This window comes from Haliotis rufescens, unplaced genomic scaffold (assembly GCF_023055435.1).
Source record: "Haliotis rufescens isolate VD_foot unplaced genomic scaffold, xgHalRufe1.0.p SCAF_11, whole genome shotgun sequence".
Lineage (NCBI taxonomy): Eukaryota > Metazoa > Mollusca > Gastropoda > Lepetellida > Haliotidae > Haliotis > Haliotis rufescens.
Window position 1 is genome coordinate 8,211,382 of NW_025963791.1, and position 18,460 is coordinate 8,229,841.

The 18,460-nt window shown below is 41.3% G+C and overlaps 1 protein-coding gene across 4 annotated transcripts in view; it reads right to left on the bottom strand.

Annotated features, from left to right (window-relative positions):
• LOC124151774 overlaps positions 1 to 18,460 on the bottom strand; it is a 142,973-nt gene that overhangs the window by 5,982 nt on the left and 118,531 nt on the right. For 3 of the 4 annotated variants that reach the window (XM_048392184.1, XM_048392182.1, XM_048392185.1), the window contains 9 exons: positions 17,618 to 17,876; positions 16,946 to 17,127; positions 15,888 to 16,049; positions 14,840 to 15,001; positions 13,891 to 14,052; positions 13,268 to 13,555; positions 11,863 to 11,976; positions 10,013 to 10,109; positions 8,481 to 8,670 (listed from right to left, as the gene is read on the bottom strand). In XM_048392184.1, the coding sequence (XP_048248141.1) occupies positions 8,481 to 8,670; positions 10,013 to 10,109; positions 11,863 to 11,976; positions 13,268 to 13,555; positions 13,891 to 14,052; positions 14,840 to 15,001; positions 15,888 to 16,049; positions 16,946 to 17,127; positions 17,618 to 17,876 (1,616 nt within the window). Of the gene's footprint in view, positions 1 to 5,722; positions 8,671 to 10,012; positions 10,110 to 11,862; positions 11,977 to 13,267; positions 13,556 to 13,890; positions 14,053 to 14,839; positions 15,002 to 15,887; positions 16,050 to 16,945; positions 17,128 to 17,617; positions 17,877 to 18,460 lie in introns of those variants that run through there. The other variant, XM_048392183.1, reaches the window with a different exon arrangement.

Below are 18,460 nucleotides of genomic sequence, written 5' to 3' on the forward strand. Positions count from 1 at the left end.
GTGCAGATGTGTGAATCATGGTTGTGACATGGGTGCAGATGTGTGAATCATGGTTGTGACATGGGTGCAGATGTGTGAATCATGGTTGTGACATGGGTGCAGGTGTGTGAATCATGGTTGTGACGTGCATGCAGGTGTGAATCTTGGTTGTGACGTGGGTGCAAGTGTGTGAATCATGGTTGTGACGCGGATGTAGGTGTGTGAATCATGGTTGTGACACGGATGTAGGTGTGTGAATCATGGTTGTGATGTGGATGCAGGTGTGTGAATCATGGTTGAGACAGGGATGCAGGTGTATGAATCATGGTTGTGACACAGATAAAGGTGTGTGAATCATGGTTGTGATGTGGATGCAGGTGTGTGAATCATGGCTGTGGTGTGGATGCAGGTGTGCGAATCATAGTTGTGACACGGATGCAGGTGTGTGAATCATGGTTGTGATATGGATGCAGGTGTGTGAATCATGGTTGTGACATGGATACAGGTGTGTGAATCATGGTTGTGACGTGGATGCAGGTGTGTGAATCATGGTTGTGGCGTGGATTCAGGTGTGTGAATCATGGTTGTGACACGGATGTAGGTGTGTGAATCATGGTTGTGATATGGATGCAGGTGTGTGAATCATGGTTGTGACACGGATGTAGGTGTGTGAATCATGGTTGTGATATGGATGCATGTGTGTGAATCATGGTTGTGATGTGGATACAGGTGTGTGAATCATGGTTATGACATGGATGCAGGTGTACGAATCATGGTTGTGACATGTATGCAGGTGTATGAATCATGGTTGTGACGTGGATGTAGGTGTGTGAATCATGGTTGTGACGTGGATGCAGGTGTGTGAATCATGGATGTGGCGTGGATGCAGGTGTGTGAATCATGGTTTTGACACAGATGCAGGTGTGTGAATCATGGTTGTGACGTGGATGCAGGTGTGTGAATCATGGTTCTGATACGGATGCAGGTGTGTGAATCATGGTTTTGACATTGATGCAGCAATGTGAATCATGGTTGTGACGTGGATTCAGCAATGTGAATCATGGTTGTGATGTGGATGCAGCAATGTGAATCATGGTTGAGACACAGATTCAGCAATGTGAATCATGGTTGTGACGTGGATGAAGCAATGTGAATCATGGTTGTGACGTGGATGCAGCAATGTGAATCATGGTTTTGACATGGATGCAGCAATGTGAATCATGGTTGTGACGTGGATGCAGCAATCAGAATCATGGTTGTGACGTGGATGCAGCAATGTGAATCATGGTTGTGACGTGGATGCAGCAATGTGAATCATGGTTTTGACACAGATGCAGGTGTGTGAATCATGGTTGTGACATGGATGCAGCAATGTGAAATCATGGTTGAGACGTGGCTGCAGGTGTGTGAATCATGGTTGTGACGTGGATTCAGGTGTGTGAATCATGGTTGTGACGTGGATGCAGCAATGTGAATCATGGTTGTGACATGGATGCAGCAATGTGAATCATGGTTGTGACGTGGATGCAGCAGTGAGAATCATGGTTGTGACACAGATGCAGGTGTGTGAATCATGGTTGTGACATGGATGCAACAATGTGAAATCATGGTTGAGACGTGGATGCAGGTGTGTGAATCACGGTTCTGACACAGATGCAGGTGTGTGAATCATGGTTCTGACACAGATGCAGGTGTGTGAATCATGGTTTTGACATGGATGCAGGTGTGTGAATCATGGTTGTGACGTGGATGCAGCAATGTGAATCATGGTTGTGACGTGGATGCAGCAATGTGAATCATGGTTGTGATGTGGATGCAGGTGTGTGAATCACGGTTCTGACACAGATGCAGGTGTGTGAATCATGGTTTTGACATGGATGCAGCAATGTGAATCACTGTTTTGACATGGATGGAGCAATGTAAATCATGGTTGTGACATGGGTGCATGTATGTGAATCATGGTTCTGACACAGATGCAGGTGTGTGAATCACGGTTCTGACACAGATGCAGGTGTGTGAATCATGGTTCTGACACAGATGCAGGTGTGTGAATCATGGTTGTGACGTGGATGCAGCAATATGAAATCATGGTTGAGACGTGGATGCAGGTGTGTGAATCACGGTTCTGACACAGATGCAGGTGTGTGAATCATGGTTCTGACACAGATGCAGGTGTGTGAATCATGGTTTTGACATGGATGCAGCAATGTGAATCACTGTTTTGACATGGATGGAGCAATGGAAATCATGGTTGAGACGTGGATGCAGGTGTGTGAATCACAGTTCTGACACAGATGCAGGTGTGTGAATCATGGTTGTGACGTGGATGCAGGTGTGTGAATCATGGTTTTGACATGGATGCAGGTGTGTGAATCGCGGTTGTGATGTGGATGCAGCTGTGTGAATCATGGTTGTGACGTGGATGCAGGTGTGTGAATCATGGTTGTGACGTGGATGCAGGTGTGTGAATCATGGTTGTGACGTGGATGCAGGTGTGTGGATCATGGTTGTGACGTCGATGCAGGTGTGTGAATCATGGTTGTGACGTGGATGCAGGTGTGTGAATCATGGTTGTGACGTGGATGCAGGTGTGTGAATCATGGTTATGACATGGATGCAGGTGTGTGAATCATGGTTGTGACGTGGATGCAGCAATGTAAATCATGGTTATGACATGGATGCAGGTGTGTGAATCATGGTTGTGACATGGATGCAGCAATGTAAATGATGGTTTTGACATGGATGCAGGTGTGTGAATCATGGTTGTGACATGGATGCATGTATTTGAATCATGGTTATGACATGGGTGCATGTATGTGAATCATGGTTGTGATGTGCATGCAGGTGTGTGAATCATGGCTGTGGCGTGGATGCAGGTGTGTGAATCATGGTTGTGACGTGGATGCAGCAATGTGAATCATGGTTGTGACTTGGATGCAGGTGTGTGAATCATGATTGTGACGTGGATGCAGGTGTGTGAATCATGGTTGTGACATTTGATAATCAGAAGAAATCTCTGCTAAAAGGAGAGCCCATTGTACAATTCCAACCATATCATAACAGAAATACCTCAGATAGTTCCCGACTGGAGAACCCACTGTCCTTTACATTAGGTGACACTGTCATGCTGATGCCAAAATACATATTCTCACAATGCAACAGTATTTTTTGCGTCAATATTATTCCATGTTAGAAATACAATCCTGTGACCCACAGATAAGGTTCATTCCCTCTTATACATATATTTATAAGCAATGCTGTCATGGATAATGTAGTTATGTAACTCATATATACGTTTGTAATGGGTAAAGTAACTTTTATTTATGCAAATGATAGTCATGGACTGTTTTTTGCAAATCATTAGAACTGCAGTTCACTGGGGCATGTGTCTGTATGTAATGTACATATTGACTGATATAATCTGTCTTGCCAGCAAGTTTGTCGTCAAATAATGTATATTGGGCAGGTTGTCTGTGCCACTAAAGAAATAGACATGAGAAATTTCATGCTGTGGCTTTGCATGTGTTTGTGATGGATGCCACTTGTGGGACAGGATATGCTCACCTTTTCATCGCTATTTGATTGTACTTCATTGCGCTTTAGTTGGAATCATACAATGACCTACTTTTAGTAGAGATTTCTTTTGAAAATCGATTTTTGTCACTTTTTATTATTAACTATGTAGACACTCTTGAATACAAAATTGTTCGATGAACAAATTTTAAACTTTCATCATGTACCAATTCCTCTTCTTTCAATTATTTGATGCGCACAATGCTGTATATGAGAATGAGAACATGTTATATGTGTTCATGCAGGTTTTACTGATGTCATCATACTAAGTTTTGCTTTAAAAGATGTACTGTCTTCGACATAATAAGCGCCCAGGGCGCTCTCAAAATTAGAAATAGTTTTTTTTTTATAAGAATAAAATTTTGGGGAAAAAAAATCAAAGTTGAAAGATCGTAAACTTCGTGGTTTATGCTGACAGCCTGAAATGATACAAAAGAAAAGTCTGTGTGTATTATACACGACAGATATATTTTTCCAGAATTTAATTTCCACAACACACGAGTGCGTATTATACACGAATAAATAAGTCTTGTGTACACTGATCAGTCGGAAGGAATTGGAATTGTTCACTATCCAATATATTAGCAAAAATTGCCATGGGCGCTTATTAGAGCGGGGCGCTTATTACGTCGAATACGGTATTAGGAATCCTGTCTTAAATGTAACTCATATGTTCGGAAATAAAACATCAATGTCAGAGGCTTAAAAAACCTGTCAAAAGGGTGTGGGAGGCAAAATAGTGATGAAAGTTCTATAAGACTTCTGTAATAACTGTGCATCACAAATAGAATATTTTTATAATTGTGAATTTTACATTTGGAATAATTTTGTTACTGTGAATCATATATTTGGAATGTTGTGTTAAATCTGTGAATTCGGTTATAAATTTTTGTGAATCATGTGTTGAGAGAACTGTTTTATTATGAATCATGTTTCATGAACCATAGTTACAATTTTGAATCACGTGTAAAGGTAAAGAATATAGACATGTGTTTTGTGAATCATCTCTTCATAGATGATGCTTTCCTGTAAACTACTCATCCAGGGATCATTGTCCCTACAGCGAATCATTGTTTACATAATCATCTTCGATATTCACACAGTACTGTCCTGTGAATCATGTGAAATATAGGAACTCCATTCACAAACAACACAACCACCAATAGTGAAAAATAGGCTTTATTCCTCCCTGCTATGCTATATATCCCTAACTGCCTGCTGTGTCAGCACTCTTGGATAAATGAGACAGTTAATCAGATAAACCGGCTTGTACAAAAAACACCGTTGCTCATCACCCAAGGAAGCAAGACTGCTGAATCATACAAGCAATCAACAGTCACAACTAAAGTACACAAAATCATCTATTTTACAAACGATGTGTGTGAGCAATGGTGGCAAGATGTCTGCAAGGATGATAGAAAATATCAATCATGTGACAAAACCAATGAAATAGACAATATGCTAATAGCATGCATACAAATGCACTATATCACCGGTGTATACATACATGTATATATGCTATATTCTATATATGCTATACTCTATATATGCAATATGGCAAGATGCACAATACAATACCTGTTTTCGTTACTATATTTTGCGCTGCTTAAATAATGAGTTTATAGGAAAGTAATATCAAGTATAAAGGGCTGTGTTACATCTCACATACATTTGTTTGTTAAACTGGTCACCTGTAACAAATACTTCTAGATTTTAAATGAGCTAACGGCACTGAAATATGCTGTGCAGAATTGCTTCCCTTACTTGCACCAGGATACTCTGGTTCAAATCAGATATGCATTCATACTTGGCTCCATGGTGATCAGCACCATCACTACTGAGGTAGTCTCCTATCTAGTTGCTTCAGCGGACACGCCATGACATGACGTAATTATGTACACAGCGACATTAGACACAACTCACTTCTATATCTTAAATCATGCTTACACAGAGTCACTAAACAATACTGTATTCGACATAATAAGCACCCAGGTAACTCTCAAAATTAGAAATAGGGGGTTCTTATTAGAATATTATTTGGTGAAAAAAAACAGAGTTGAAAGATAATTTTCGTGGTTTATGGTGACAGCCTGAAATGTTTATAAACGACAGATATATTTTTCCACAATTTAATTGCCCATAATTAAGGGTACATTTAGCACATAAGTGCGAATAAATAAATCTTGTGTACATTGATCAATTGGAAGGGGGATTGTTCACTAGCCAATATATTAGCAAATATCGCCGTGGGCGCTTATTACAGTGGGGCGCTTATCACGTCGAATATGGTACAGTCAACATCCAAATGTACTGTTAGTGACAACAGGTGCAATGCTAGGGTTATGGATAGGTGTGCAAGGAGGTTGTACAGTTAGGCAAGGCATTCTGACACTGCCTGTTAATCAAGAGAAACAAAGCAAAATTTTAAGAAAACTGAAACACTGTTTCCCTAACAACTGTAAATCTTTAAAAACATTACATAATTTAGGCATGACATCCTAATTTCATCAGCCAACGGCAAATGGTAATGTAAATGCAAAACCTTCTAGCACCTAAACAGACAGGTAGGGTTGCTGAGAATATCCTGTGTCAACACTGATCCATTGACCAGAGTAATAATTATGCAGCACCATAAGCGCGCATTAGGAGATGGACATACAGCAATGTAAATATGCATTTATTATATATTATTCTTCTTCTTATTTTTTATATATTATATTTTAGTAATTTAAAAAAATTAAAAGCCTAAAACAAATTAAAAAATCATTTCAAGTCTTTTTTTTTCTATTTGTAAATAAAATTGCCATATGAAGCAATAAAGCACACAATATATGATTTTCGGAATGATTATGATACGCAAAGGTAAAGAACCCTTGCCTTATATACTGGCCTGACAACATGATATGTGCAAATCAATGGGATAGCTTATATAAATATATTATTAAGAAATGAGAAACTACAGTACTCGATAATCTTGATGCTGTAATTAACCATTTAATTAACTAGGAAGTTAAAACAAAATGACTTAAGTAATGTTGGCTGTTGATAAATATCTGTCATAAGTTAGTATTTATATATTGTAAACATTTGAGGTAATCATTGTAATACAAGTATGCCATTTGAATCAAATCAAGTCACCATGGGCCATTTTATATTGATCATTCAGACACCTCTAGCACCATACATCACATATTAAAGGCACTTCTCTTGCTTGTGAAAGAAACAAATATACATTGATTCCATACTCCCATACAAGAAAATCAGGCCAAAGACATTATTGAAAACAAAAGACGAATGGCATACTGTCTAATAGACCTACGATCATGATGATATTGCAATGTTTGTTACTGTTGCAGTTCAAGATGAGATTTCAGGTGGGCTGAATCTCGCTCCTGACATTATGTTGTTATTGCTAGCTTAATGCTTGTGTAGCGGCCATAAAATTTCTGAATCCCGTGATGGGATTAGAACCACGGACCTTCTGATCCGAGGTCGGACGCGTTGTCCACATGACCAAAGAGGTTATCCTCGTCAGCAAGCTGACAAGGTAAGGATGTCATCTGTGAAATGACTCCACGCCCTGCTACACTTGCAGTTACGAGCATGCTAACACCACCCTCCTCTGAATCTTTACCATCTAAAATTGAGTCTCATTGGTCACCCCTGAGTCCCGAATACCACTTAACACAAATCTAAAAAGCATTGAGAAAAGGGTGCAATTTGAAGTTAAATTACTGAAAACATATATAAAAAAATATAAAGTACATTTTTATGTACATTTCTTTTTTAATGTTGAATCTGCATTCCAAATACAATTTTATGTGTATCCCATGTACCACAATGCTGAGTCCCGAATATCCCCCAAATACCCCCCGAATCCTGCATACCAAAGGGGGTTGGCATGACAAACACAGACAGTTTCGTTATCTCTGCATTGTCAGTACACATATGTAGTCACATCTTGGAAAATCTTCTTGTAAAACTTCAGCACATCTTTCAATATAACAGTACTTCTATGGTGCATTCATTTCACAAACAGGATGTAGGTCAGGCACAATGCATTCTGGGTAAATCTCAGCGTATCACAGACTGTCATGCTAGGATCAGTGGTATTACTTTGTTGTCATGATGACAGGGTTATCAAATGAGAAGCATAATTCTAAAAGTCCCAATTATTTTCTTGCTCCTGATTGCATATGCTTATGAATAAATTGTAAAAGAATTGTCAAATATGACAGTTGTGATATGTCAATAACAGTTAGGCTCATCAACTCAGATAAGTAATTTTAAAGTTGTTGAAGAAAGACACTGGTATGTTGCAAATACAACGAGCCAACAGATGAAAGATATTTATTGAAAGCAATAAAAGATCTAGACTTGAAAATTGTAGTAAATAAATGTCTGATAGCATCATCTGATTCAAGGTGCAAAGTAATTAGAGTTTACTATGAAGTGCAGGCTACACTAATTCACATGGTTCTCTAGATTCACAAGATTCATATGATTCTCTAGATTCATGATACTCTAGATTCACATGATTCTCTAGATTCGCAAGAATCTCCAGATTCTCAAGATTTATATCATTCTCAATATTCACAAGATTCTCAATATTCACAAGATTCTCTATATTCTCTAGATTCATGAGATTTTCTTGATTCTCAAGATTTGCAAGATTCTCTAGATTCACAAGATTCTCTTGATTCATAAGAATCTCTAGATTATCAAGATTCTCTAGATTCACATGATTCACAGTACAGTGTTAGTGCAAAGGTAAGTGCAGTGTCTGACAGCGTGGGGTTACATGGTACAGTTAATGGTCAAGAAAGACGGTGTTAGGTGAGGCAGGTGTCTTGCAGGTGTCAGGCAGGCAGGTGGTCAGGTGTCACAGGCATTCACAAGTGAGATGAGAAAATTACTTGGGAGTCTACCTCATCGGGGTTGGAGAACACGCTTCTCTTCCAAGGCTGCGCGTCTGAGGAGTTGGAGCTGGACTCAAGCCTCAGCATTGACGATGGTGTTCGGTCAAGAGACTCGTAAGCATTGTTCTGGAAGGCTACAGGAGGTTTTGTGTCTCGGTAGATGCGGTCATTGACCAACTCCTTGCCACCACGGCGTGACCTGCAACCAAGGTAATGGTGAGAGGAGTGAAGGAGTGAGTTAGGTTCAAGGCCACTGTGTCCATCACATCTTATCAGCTTTATGCCTGACCCCCATGAAGACCAGGGTTAGAATCGGTGTTCAGCAACCTGATCTAACCGGATCAGGGGGTCAGGCTCGCTGACTTGGTAGATGTATGTCACTGTATCCCTTATTATTAATCACTGGATTGTCTGGTCTGGACTCAATTTTTAAGAGACCCAGTCATATAGCTAGAATATTGCTAAGTGCAGCATTAATCAAACAAACAAATAAACTTAATGCCAGAGGAAAACCTGAAGTGAAGCATGATCATACAATCCTTCCACTTGTAAGGGATGCAACTCTGCACAGTCGATTACAGTGCAGTGACTACTGGGCCACCCTACAATCTCACCTATGGTGAAAACAGGCAAAGGATCATAGTTTGGGCAAATCTGGTATTTGAACCATGACCAAGAGATCCTGGTAAGGCTAAGGGACACAATTCATTATCGTAAAAAGTGCACCTTACCCCACTGGTCAACCCATGACCCTAAAGTGATTAAATCATAAATGTATGTAATTAAATCCATGTACAGAAAATCACAATTCCAACTGAAGCATTCTTATTAGATTCTTAGACTGTGTTTTTTGGGACAGTGCGTCGACAGTTCTGGGTGTTCAAATTATGCATGAAATAATTTCCATGTGTGATGTCACATGCCATAAATTCCTTCATTAGAGGCAAATTGAAGAGAAAACTTTATTTCTTACGGTTGAGTTACAAAAGACTAATTGACAGCTTGATTAGATTAAAAGCCATAGTGATTACAACATAAATATACCTCGGTCATATGACGCCAATCACTCTCCTACCCAGAGTTCCTTGCGTCCAGCCTAGTACCTCTGTCACACTGTCACACAGTCCATTCATGTTTTTTTCATCTGTTTCATTTTGACGAGTCTATACAATTAGATAAACTTAACAGTCATTGAGAAAATTTGACGTGTAAAGCTATTTTGTCATGATGCCATATTGTTTGTTGTAGTAATATATCTTTATAATTAGACAATATGTAAAGCACGACGAAAGGCTTGCATTAGACCAGTCTGTTTAAACACACAAGAGAAAAGTCCAGTCACATGATACGCCTTCACTTGCAGTGGGGTCTTATGGAATTAGGCAAGCAAAGCCGATAAGCTCAGGTGTTATCGGCTACTGTTTACAAACAATGCTTCAGAACGGTCGACATACTGTCCCTGTAACTTCAGAACTGACAAACGGGCCAATCATTTTCCCTCCAATGACTTCTCTACCATATAGACTTTAACCATAAAGTACCTGTAGAAGCACACAGCCACCACCACCAGCAGAAGGACCAGTGCCACTGTGGCTCCAGCTATCCCCCCAATCATGGCATCGGTCAGCCCCGACAGACCTGAAACAAGGGAGGCAATCAGTCAGTACAGTTAGACAGTTGTCTTACAGTGGTAATATTGAATATGTGGCCTTTCTCAAAATAAAGAAACACAGCCTTTCACAGCAGACAGATATTTTACCCCAGGAGTGAGTGAGTGATTTGGGTTTAATGCAGCGTGAACAGTATTTCAGTCATATCACAGTATGCCAGCTGATGTGGAAGGAAAGACCAAAGTGATGTAGCTATTTCTTCTTTACCACTTTGGTGAAGCCCATGAGCATGGGTATGGTACTGGCAATCCGAGAAACATAATCAGGAAGATTAATCTGGGATTCGAACCCGTGGTCACAGAAGCCTTAGATGACTGGGCCACCAGGGCCCATTTGTACCCAAGATGCTTGTGTGTTTGTTGTGCCCTCTATACTTGGTTGTGTCCTCTATACTTGGTTGTGCCCTCTATACTTGGTTGTGCCCTCAACACTTGGTTGTGTCCTCTATACTTGGTTGTGCCCTCAACACTTGGTTGTGTCCTCTATACTTGGTTGTGCCCTCTATACTTGGTTGTGCCCTCAACACTTGGTTGTGTCCTCTATACTTGGTTGTGCCCTCTACACTTGGTTGTGTCCTCAACACTTGGTTGTGTCCTCTTTACTTGGTTGTGCCCTCAACACTTGGTTGTGTCCTCTATACTTGGTTGTGCCCTCTATACTTGGTTGTGCCCTCTATACTTGGTTGTGCCCTCAACACTTGGTTGTGTCCTCTATACTTGGTTGTGTCCTCTATACTTGGTTGTGCCCTCAACACTTGGTTGTGTCCTCTATACTTGGTTGTGCCCTCTATACTTGGTTGTGCCCTCTATACTTGGTTGTGTCCTCTATACTTGGTTGTGCCCTCAACACTTGGTTGTGTCCTCTATACTTGGTTGTGCCCTCTATACTTGGTTGTGCCCTCTATACTTGGTTGTGCCCTCAACACTTGGTTGTGTCCTCTATACTTGGTTGTGCCCTCTATACTTGGTTGTGCCCTCAACACTTGGTTGTGTCCTCTATACTTGGTTGTTCCCTCAACACTTGGTTGTGTCCTCTATACTTGGTTGTGCCCTCTATACTTGGTTGTGCCCTCTATACTTGGTTGTGCCCTCAACACTTGGTTGTGTCCTCTATACTTGGTTGTGCCCTCTATACTTGGTTGTGCCCTCTACACTTGGTTGTGCCCTCTATACTTGGTTGTGTCCTCTATACTTGGTTGTGCCCTCTATACTTGGTTGTGCCCTCTATACTTGGTTGTGCCCTCTATACTTGGTTGTGCCCTCAACACTTGGTTGTGTCCTCTATACTTGGTTGTGCCCTCTATACTTGGTTGTGTCCTCCATACTTGGTTGTGCCCTCTATACTTGGTTGTGCCCTCAACACTTGGTTGTGTCCTCTATACTTGGTTGTGCCCTCAACACTTGGTTGTGTCCTCTATACTTGGTTGTGCCCTCTATACTTGGTTGTGCCCTCTATACTTGGTTGTGCCCTCAACACTTGGTTGTGTCCTCAACACTTGGTTGTGTCCTCTATACTTGGTTGTGTCCTCTATACCCAGTTCTACCTCCTATGCGGGGCGGTCAGGTAGCCTAGTAGTCAAAGTGTTCGCTTGTCACGCCAAAGACCCGGATTTGGAGCCCATTTCTGGTGTCCCCCGCCATGATATTGCTGGAATATTGCTAAAAGCAGTGTAAAATCAAACTCACTCACTCTACCTTCTATGCCTATAGTTCTACCCTCACCTGACGTTTCCTGGCACTGGGTTCCGCTATAGCCATCATTGCAGATACAGAATACTGCCTCCTGGTTGTCCTTGTGGCATGTGCCATGGTCGCCACAGTAACCCTCACAGTCGTCTAGGCAACAGAAACATACATATGAACAGAACTTTTACCAAACAAATGCTTAATATCATCTGTATCTATGGAAAATGAGAAAATAAACTCTAAATGCAAACATTATTCAAATACTTTGAACAGTATTTCAGTTATATCATGGCACCTCAGCTCAACGTGAGAGGAAAGCCAAACGTGACACAGTCACAGGCATTTACCACTATGTAGGTGAATTAAACCAGGAAATCATGGCTTCATACTCATGATCACTTATTATTTGCCTTTATTAGGGCTGGGACGAGTCCAAATTTACTACCCAGGTACCCACCACCCTATTACCCGACCCTACCCGGGTACCCACTGTAGATATTTAGAGATAGGTACAAACTGTCCAATTTGGAAAAGTTTGACCTTAGCCCTGGCAAAATGTATTTAGATACATGTGTAAAACGAACTGGTCATGCATACACTGAAGTTTACTGCATGATGTGTTATCTTCATTCAAACATATAAAAGTCAGAATGAATTAGTGCATTGTCAGAAAGAAATGGGAACATTTGTGACTTATAGTGTAACCACAGAGTTTTAGATAATTTTTGTCAATACACAATATATCACGTGACTATAACTACGGGTTCGGATAGTCATGTGGGTACCCGGGTCCTTCTCAGGACCCACCTGACCCGAGTACCTGAGTTACCCATCCCAGCCTTAGCCTTTACGGTTTGTTTGTTTGTTGTTTAGCGCAACACACAGCAATATGTTCACTCAAGTTTTATTCTGCTCAAACACCACCACCACACAATAACAAACATCGCATACCACATGCTTTTCCACAACAACTCCCAAGAGTAAAGGTTTCTACATTCGGGCAAAATATCAATGTTTCCGGTAACTTTGAAAAGTTGGATTGGAAATTATATGAATAAAGACCATGCATATAGTTCGCACAATATTCCATTCACATGACAGTGGCCTATACATAATTGAGTATGGACCAGACAATCAAGTGATCTATATTATGAGCAGCGTTGCACACCATCAAGGTACGATGACATGCTATCAACCAAATGACCAAGCCTGACCACCCAATTCATTTGGTCGCCTCGTACAATAAGCATTGGTTGCTGAGGCCCTATTCTAACCCGGAGTCCCTATTGAATCTTAGAAGCGTTGAACTATGCACAGCAAACTGCTGCACAATAGGCTACTAAGCCACCTGTTAACCCCTTATTCAAACAATAAACACACGTTCCAATCCGGTATGATTTTACAAAGGATTTGACCAAATCTATAATGTGTACATGCTTACCAACACAGTATGTTCCATTGCCATGGAAACCCTTCTTACAGGTGCAGTTGAATCCCTCTAGTATGTCCTCACAGAGGGCATTACTGTCACAGTTGTCGGTGTTGAGTTCACACTCGTTGACGGGTCCAGGGTAACATCGGTCCTCGGACACCTCACCCACACCAGGCGTGGTCAGACCCGGCCCACACGGAATACAGGAAGTGGCTCCACGCTTGGGTTGGTAGGTACCCTTCGGACATGACTGACACTCATTGTCTTCTGTGCGATACTCGCCTCTTGAACATTCAACTGAAAATACATTATCAGTTCATGAATGGGATGGTTGGTTAGCCAAGTGGTTCAAGTGTTTGTTAATCATGCTGAAGAAGGTTTAAGTTATCCTTACTTCTACCGTAGTGAGGATATGCAAGTGTTATAATGAACAAGTCTATTTCTCATTTACTGGAACACATCTGATAGCTTTCTGAACAAGTTTGTTAGTTATGCAAACCCATGTGCCACTTTTCACACAACAAATGTGTGTATGAATACATCAATCTGTCAATAGCCTTTGTTATATAGCATTCAAAAATTACAGTACATATCAAGAAATATTTCCCCAACAGCAGCGCATATTTCCTCACCAACAGAGCAGTCAGTACTGGAGGTGGACGCCTCTTTCTCCGTGGTCCAGCCATACGGACACAGCTGACAGAAGTCAGTCAAGAAGGACTCTCGGAAGGACCCGATGGGACATGGCTGACATTTACCCGTTACTCCCAACTCCTCACCAAGCCGACACAGATCTGGAACAAAGTGTGTGAAGTGGGAATGTTTCATTCAGCACAATTAAAGTTCCAAAGGATGTTATCATGTCATTAACCGATCCACGTATTGTTTCATGGTGTTGTCATGGTGATGATCTGATGTTGTCATGGTGGTTTCATAGCATTGTCATCATGTTTTGACAGGGTGTCGTGGTGGTTTCATGATGTTGTCATGATGACATTGTGGTTTCATGGTGTTGTCATGGTGGTTTCAATGTGTGTGTCATGGTGTTACAATGGTTTCATGGTGTTACAATGGTTTAATAGTGTCATGGCGGTTTCATGGTGTAGTCGTGGTGGTACGATGGTTTCATGGTGTTACAATTGTTTCATAGTGTTGTGGTGGTTTCATGGTGTTGTCATGGTATTGCGATGGTTTGTCATGGTGTTATGATGGTTTCATGGTGTTACGAAGGTTTCATGGTGTTGCGGTGGTTTCATGGTGTTGTCATGGTGTTACCGTGGTTTCATGGTGTTGTCATGGTGTTACGATGGTTTCATGATGTTGTCATCATGGTTTCATGACTTGAACATGATGGTGATACTGTCCTTTTTATGCTTGAGACACTGATTTGAAAAACTCCAAAGAAAGCATGACAAGATTAACTAATAGAGAAGCCTGAAAACAATGATAGATAGATCTCTCTATAATTTGTGTATCTTTGGAGTTTTTCATTTCAATTTTCTGTAATTTAAATATTGTTCAAATCAGTGTCAGGACAGTATCACCATCATGTTCACCGGAAGAGCAAAAGCTATGACTCACAAGCACAGTCCTCTGGGTCGATTGTTCCCGTTGCCTCGGTGGACTGCCCCGGGGGACACGACTTGCACGATGTCTGTCCAGCCTCATTCTGATACTCTCCTAGGGGGCAGAGTTCGCAGCGACCAGCCACAGAGTGATAGAAATGACCAGCACGGCACACAGCTGTGGAAGAAAAAGATGAAGACGTAGGTGTAGACGATGTAGATGTTCACAATGAACAGGACCCCTTTCCACAAAGTGATCTCAGCACTACGACTATCATAAGTCACCATTAGGGTACTGGAGTTCAGATAGTGTTAGCCTGGAGATTGCTTTCTGAACTGAGCCCTGTACAGACAGGCATCAAATTATTTCTTTCCAAACTCACTTTTTTTCTAATGATAAAAATCTCCTTGACAACCTGAAGTGCTGTTTCAAAGGATTTAATCAAAATCAGGACATTTTTTGAAGCATGAAAAAAGTGAAAAGGCCAAAAACAATAATGCTATTCATGAACGGTTTGACTCATTGTACATGTTCAAAGTGATTCTCAATTCAAACTTGAACTGTAAACTCACAATAGCATTATTCTGGATCACACAAGGATCAAACATTTGATATCTTACACTTGCACTCATACTTGTCTTTACCCAGACGATCATATTTGTGTTTTGTTGAAGATAATCATATTGTAAATGACAAACCAGTTTGTCGGATAGTGAATGCTTGTCTGTTTCTGTCTGTAACACCAGAAGTCCAGTGTCATCGATCCCATTTTCGTGGATCGATGCTCATGATGTCAATCACTGGATTGTCTGGTCCAGACTCGATTATTTACAGACTGCCATCATATAACTGGAATATTGCTGAGTGCGGCATTAAACAACAAACAAACAACAAAACTATTCTGATGTTTATCCTTTTGTTACTTTTGTTCGTTAGTCTAGAATATTCTGGACTGGCAACATTTTATCTGGTCTGGTAACTTTGCAAAGTTGCGAGTCCGGTTGTTTGACTGAAATTTTGGGGAATTTTATACACTTGTAGTCCAGTGATTATTAAATCTCACCAAAGCACTGTGAGGAGTTGACAGCTCCGGGGGCACCTGTTGTGTGGTCAGGGGAACAGGCTGTACACTCAGTCTGTCTGTCAGCGCCGTTGTACGTTCCCTCCAGGCATATCTCACAGTCACCGGTCGTCTCATTCAGGAAATATCCCATTGGGCAGTCCACTGAAACAATCACGTCATACTCATCATTGTACTAACTCAAGACATCGACTCTCAGTTCAACACATTGGAATTCAACTCAAGACAGCTGAACACATCGTAACCTGGCTCAACACTCCGTAACTTGGCTTAACACATTGTAACCCAGCTCATCGCAGTTTGTAACTAGGCTCAACACATCGTAACCCAGCTCATCACAATTTGTAACTAGGCTCAACACATCGTAACTCAGCTCAACACATCATAACCCAGCTCATCGCAGTTTGTAACTAGGCTCAACACATCGTAACTTAGCTCAACACATCGTAACTCAGCTCAACACATCGTAACCCAGCTCATCGCAATTTGTAACTAGGCTCAACACATCGTAACTCAGCTCAACACATCGTAACCTGGCTCAACACATCGTAACTAGGCTCAACACATCCTAACTCAGCTCAACACATCATTACCCAGCTCATCACATTTTGTAACTAGGCTCAACATATCATAACTCAGCTCAACACATCGTAACTAGGTGGAACACATTGTAACTTTGTTCAACACAACGTAATTCAGCTCAACACATGTTAACTCTGCTAAGCACATTGTAACTTGGCTTAGCACATCGTAACTCAGCTCTACACATTGTAACTTGGCTTAACACAGTTCAAAACATCTGCAGAATGTCTATCTTTATTCATCTTCCATATAAGCAAATTAAACCTACATCCTACAGCTTAGTGCGAGCTTTCATTGGACCTTTTGACACAAATCTAATCTGTTTCAATTCAGGTTGAACCTGGCATTATATAATAAACATGATTGGTGCACCTCCCTTCTAGTCACCACAACACTAAAATACAAGTGGGTTTACTGCTGGTCATGTAGACTACCATACACAAATGAGTTACACATACAGCAGACTTTCTTGGTCTGGTTGATGGTGGTGAGACTCTGTCCGGCCAGGCACTGCAGCTCCACATTCACGTTCAGCGTCGTCACGTCAGCCGTGAAGTTCATGAAGTTGAAATCGCCCCGCTTCACTGTGTTCTCCAGCTCCTCAGCGATGTAGGTGTCTCCCTCATTCTCCAGGGCATTGCTGGAAGTCAACAGCAGGTACTCACTGGACTATTCAGTGTTTATCATGTGCCAAGCGTAATGTATGGTATTGGATTTCAGAATCCCATTAGATGTCACATGTCATTAGATGTCATGTGTGTGTGTGTGTGTGTGTGTGTGTGTGTGTGTGTGTGAGAGAGAGAGTGAGAGAAGAAAAAGTGGGAGTGCAGGTGTGAGTTTCAGCATGAATGAGTTTCAGCATGAACGTGAGTTTCAGCATGAATGTGTTTCAGCGTGAATGTGAGTTTCAGCATGAATGTGAGTTTCAGCGTGAGTGTGAGTTTCACCATGAATGTGAGTTTCAGCGTGAATGTGAGTTTCAGCATGAGTGTGAGTGTTGGTGTGAATATGGATGTCAGATTCAGGAAGAGCGTGTGTGTGAGTGTCACTTTCAGATCCATATCCCATTCTAAGATTCAAATTCTAGGTAAGATACCAGCAACCATCTGATCATATAATTGCCCTCTCACCCATTGGCTGACAGATTAACCGCGAAGGAGACGTGGAAGACAACACCGGAGGTGTCTCTCCTCCTCCTCCTGCTGCCACACTCCACGTTGATGTTGTCATATGAGCACTCCTTAGGCGTACAAAGCCCAATACGCTCATCCAGCTGACGCATGATGGCGATGAATCGGTCTCGCAGCTGAGTCTTGAAATCCTCGGTACATTGAGGGCCGCTGAAGTCCACCCCTCCTCCTAGGATGCTGGATGCTGGTGGGTATGGCACTGAAATAAAAGCACATCGTGTATAGTTGAACGAAGACGAAGCTCCCATCTGGTGCCCATCTGAAGTCCAGGTTCAGAAGATCCCATCTGTGCCATGTGTATAACTGAAATTTATCATCCCAAACTGGCATCCACAAGATATATTGCTTCTCCTCCTAGAATATATCACTGCAAGACCATTGTGACATCATCGGTTACCATGACATCACAATCAAATGACAAACACTAATCTCTCTGCCACTGAAGCTGGTTAAATGTACTTTTTACAGTTTAGACACAGGCTTATTACTGAAACAGTTGGCAGAATGATGTTGGCTGATAAATAGAATCTTACCCTCTTGTCCTTTGTCATCAGAGTTTTAAACTGTTATCGACTGGTAATGATATATTTGATATCAAACAAAACTCAGAGGATGTCTTCTATACAGTCAAGTCCCGTTAATCCGACATGGTTGGTTGCATATGATTATGTCAGATTAATGATTACGTCGGATAATCGAAATTAAGTAGTGTCAATGCTGTGTACTTACGGGCAGCTGACCACGGAGCACGCTGATCACTGTGTCAGATTAACAAGACTGATT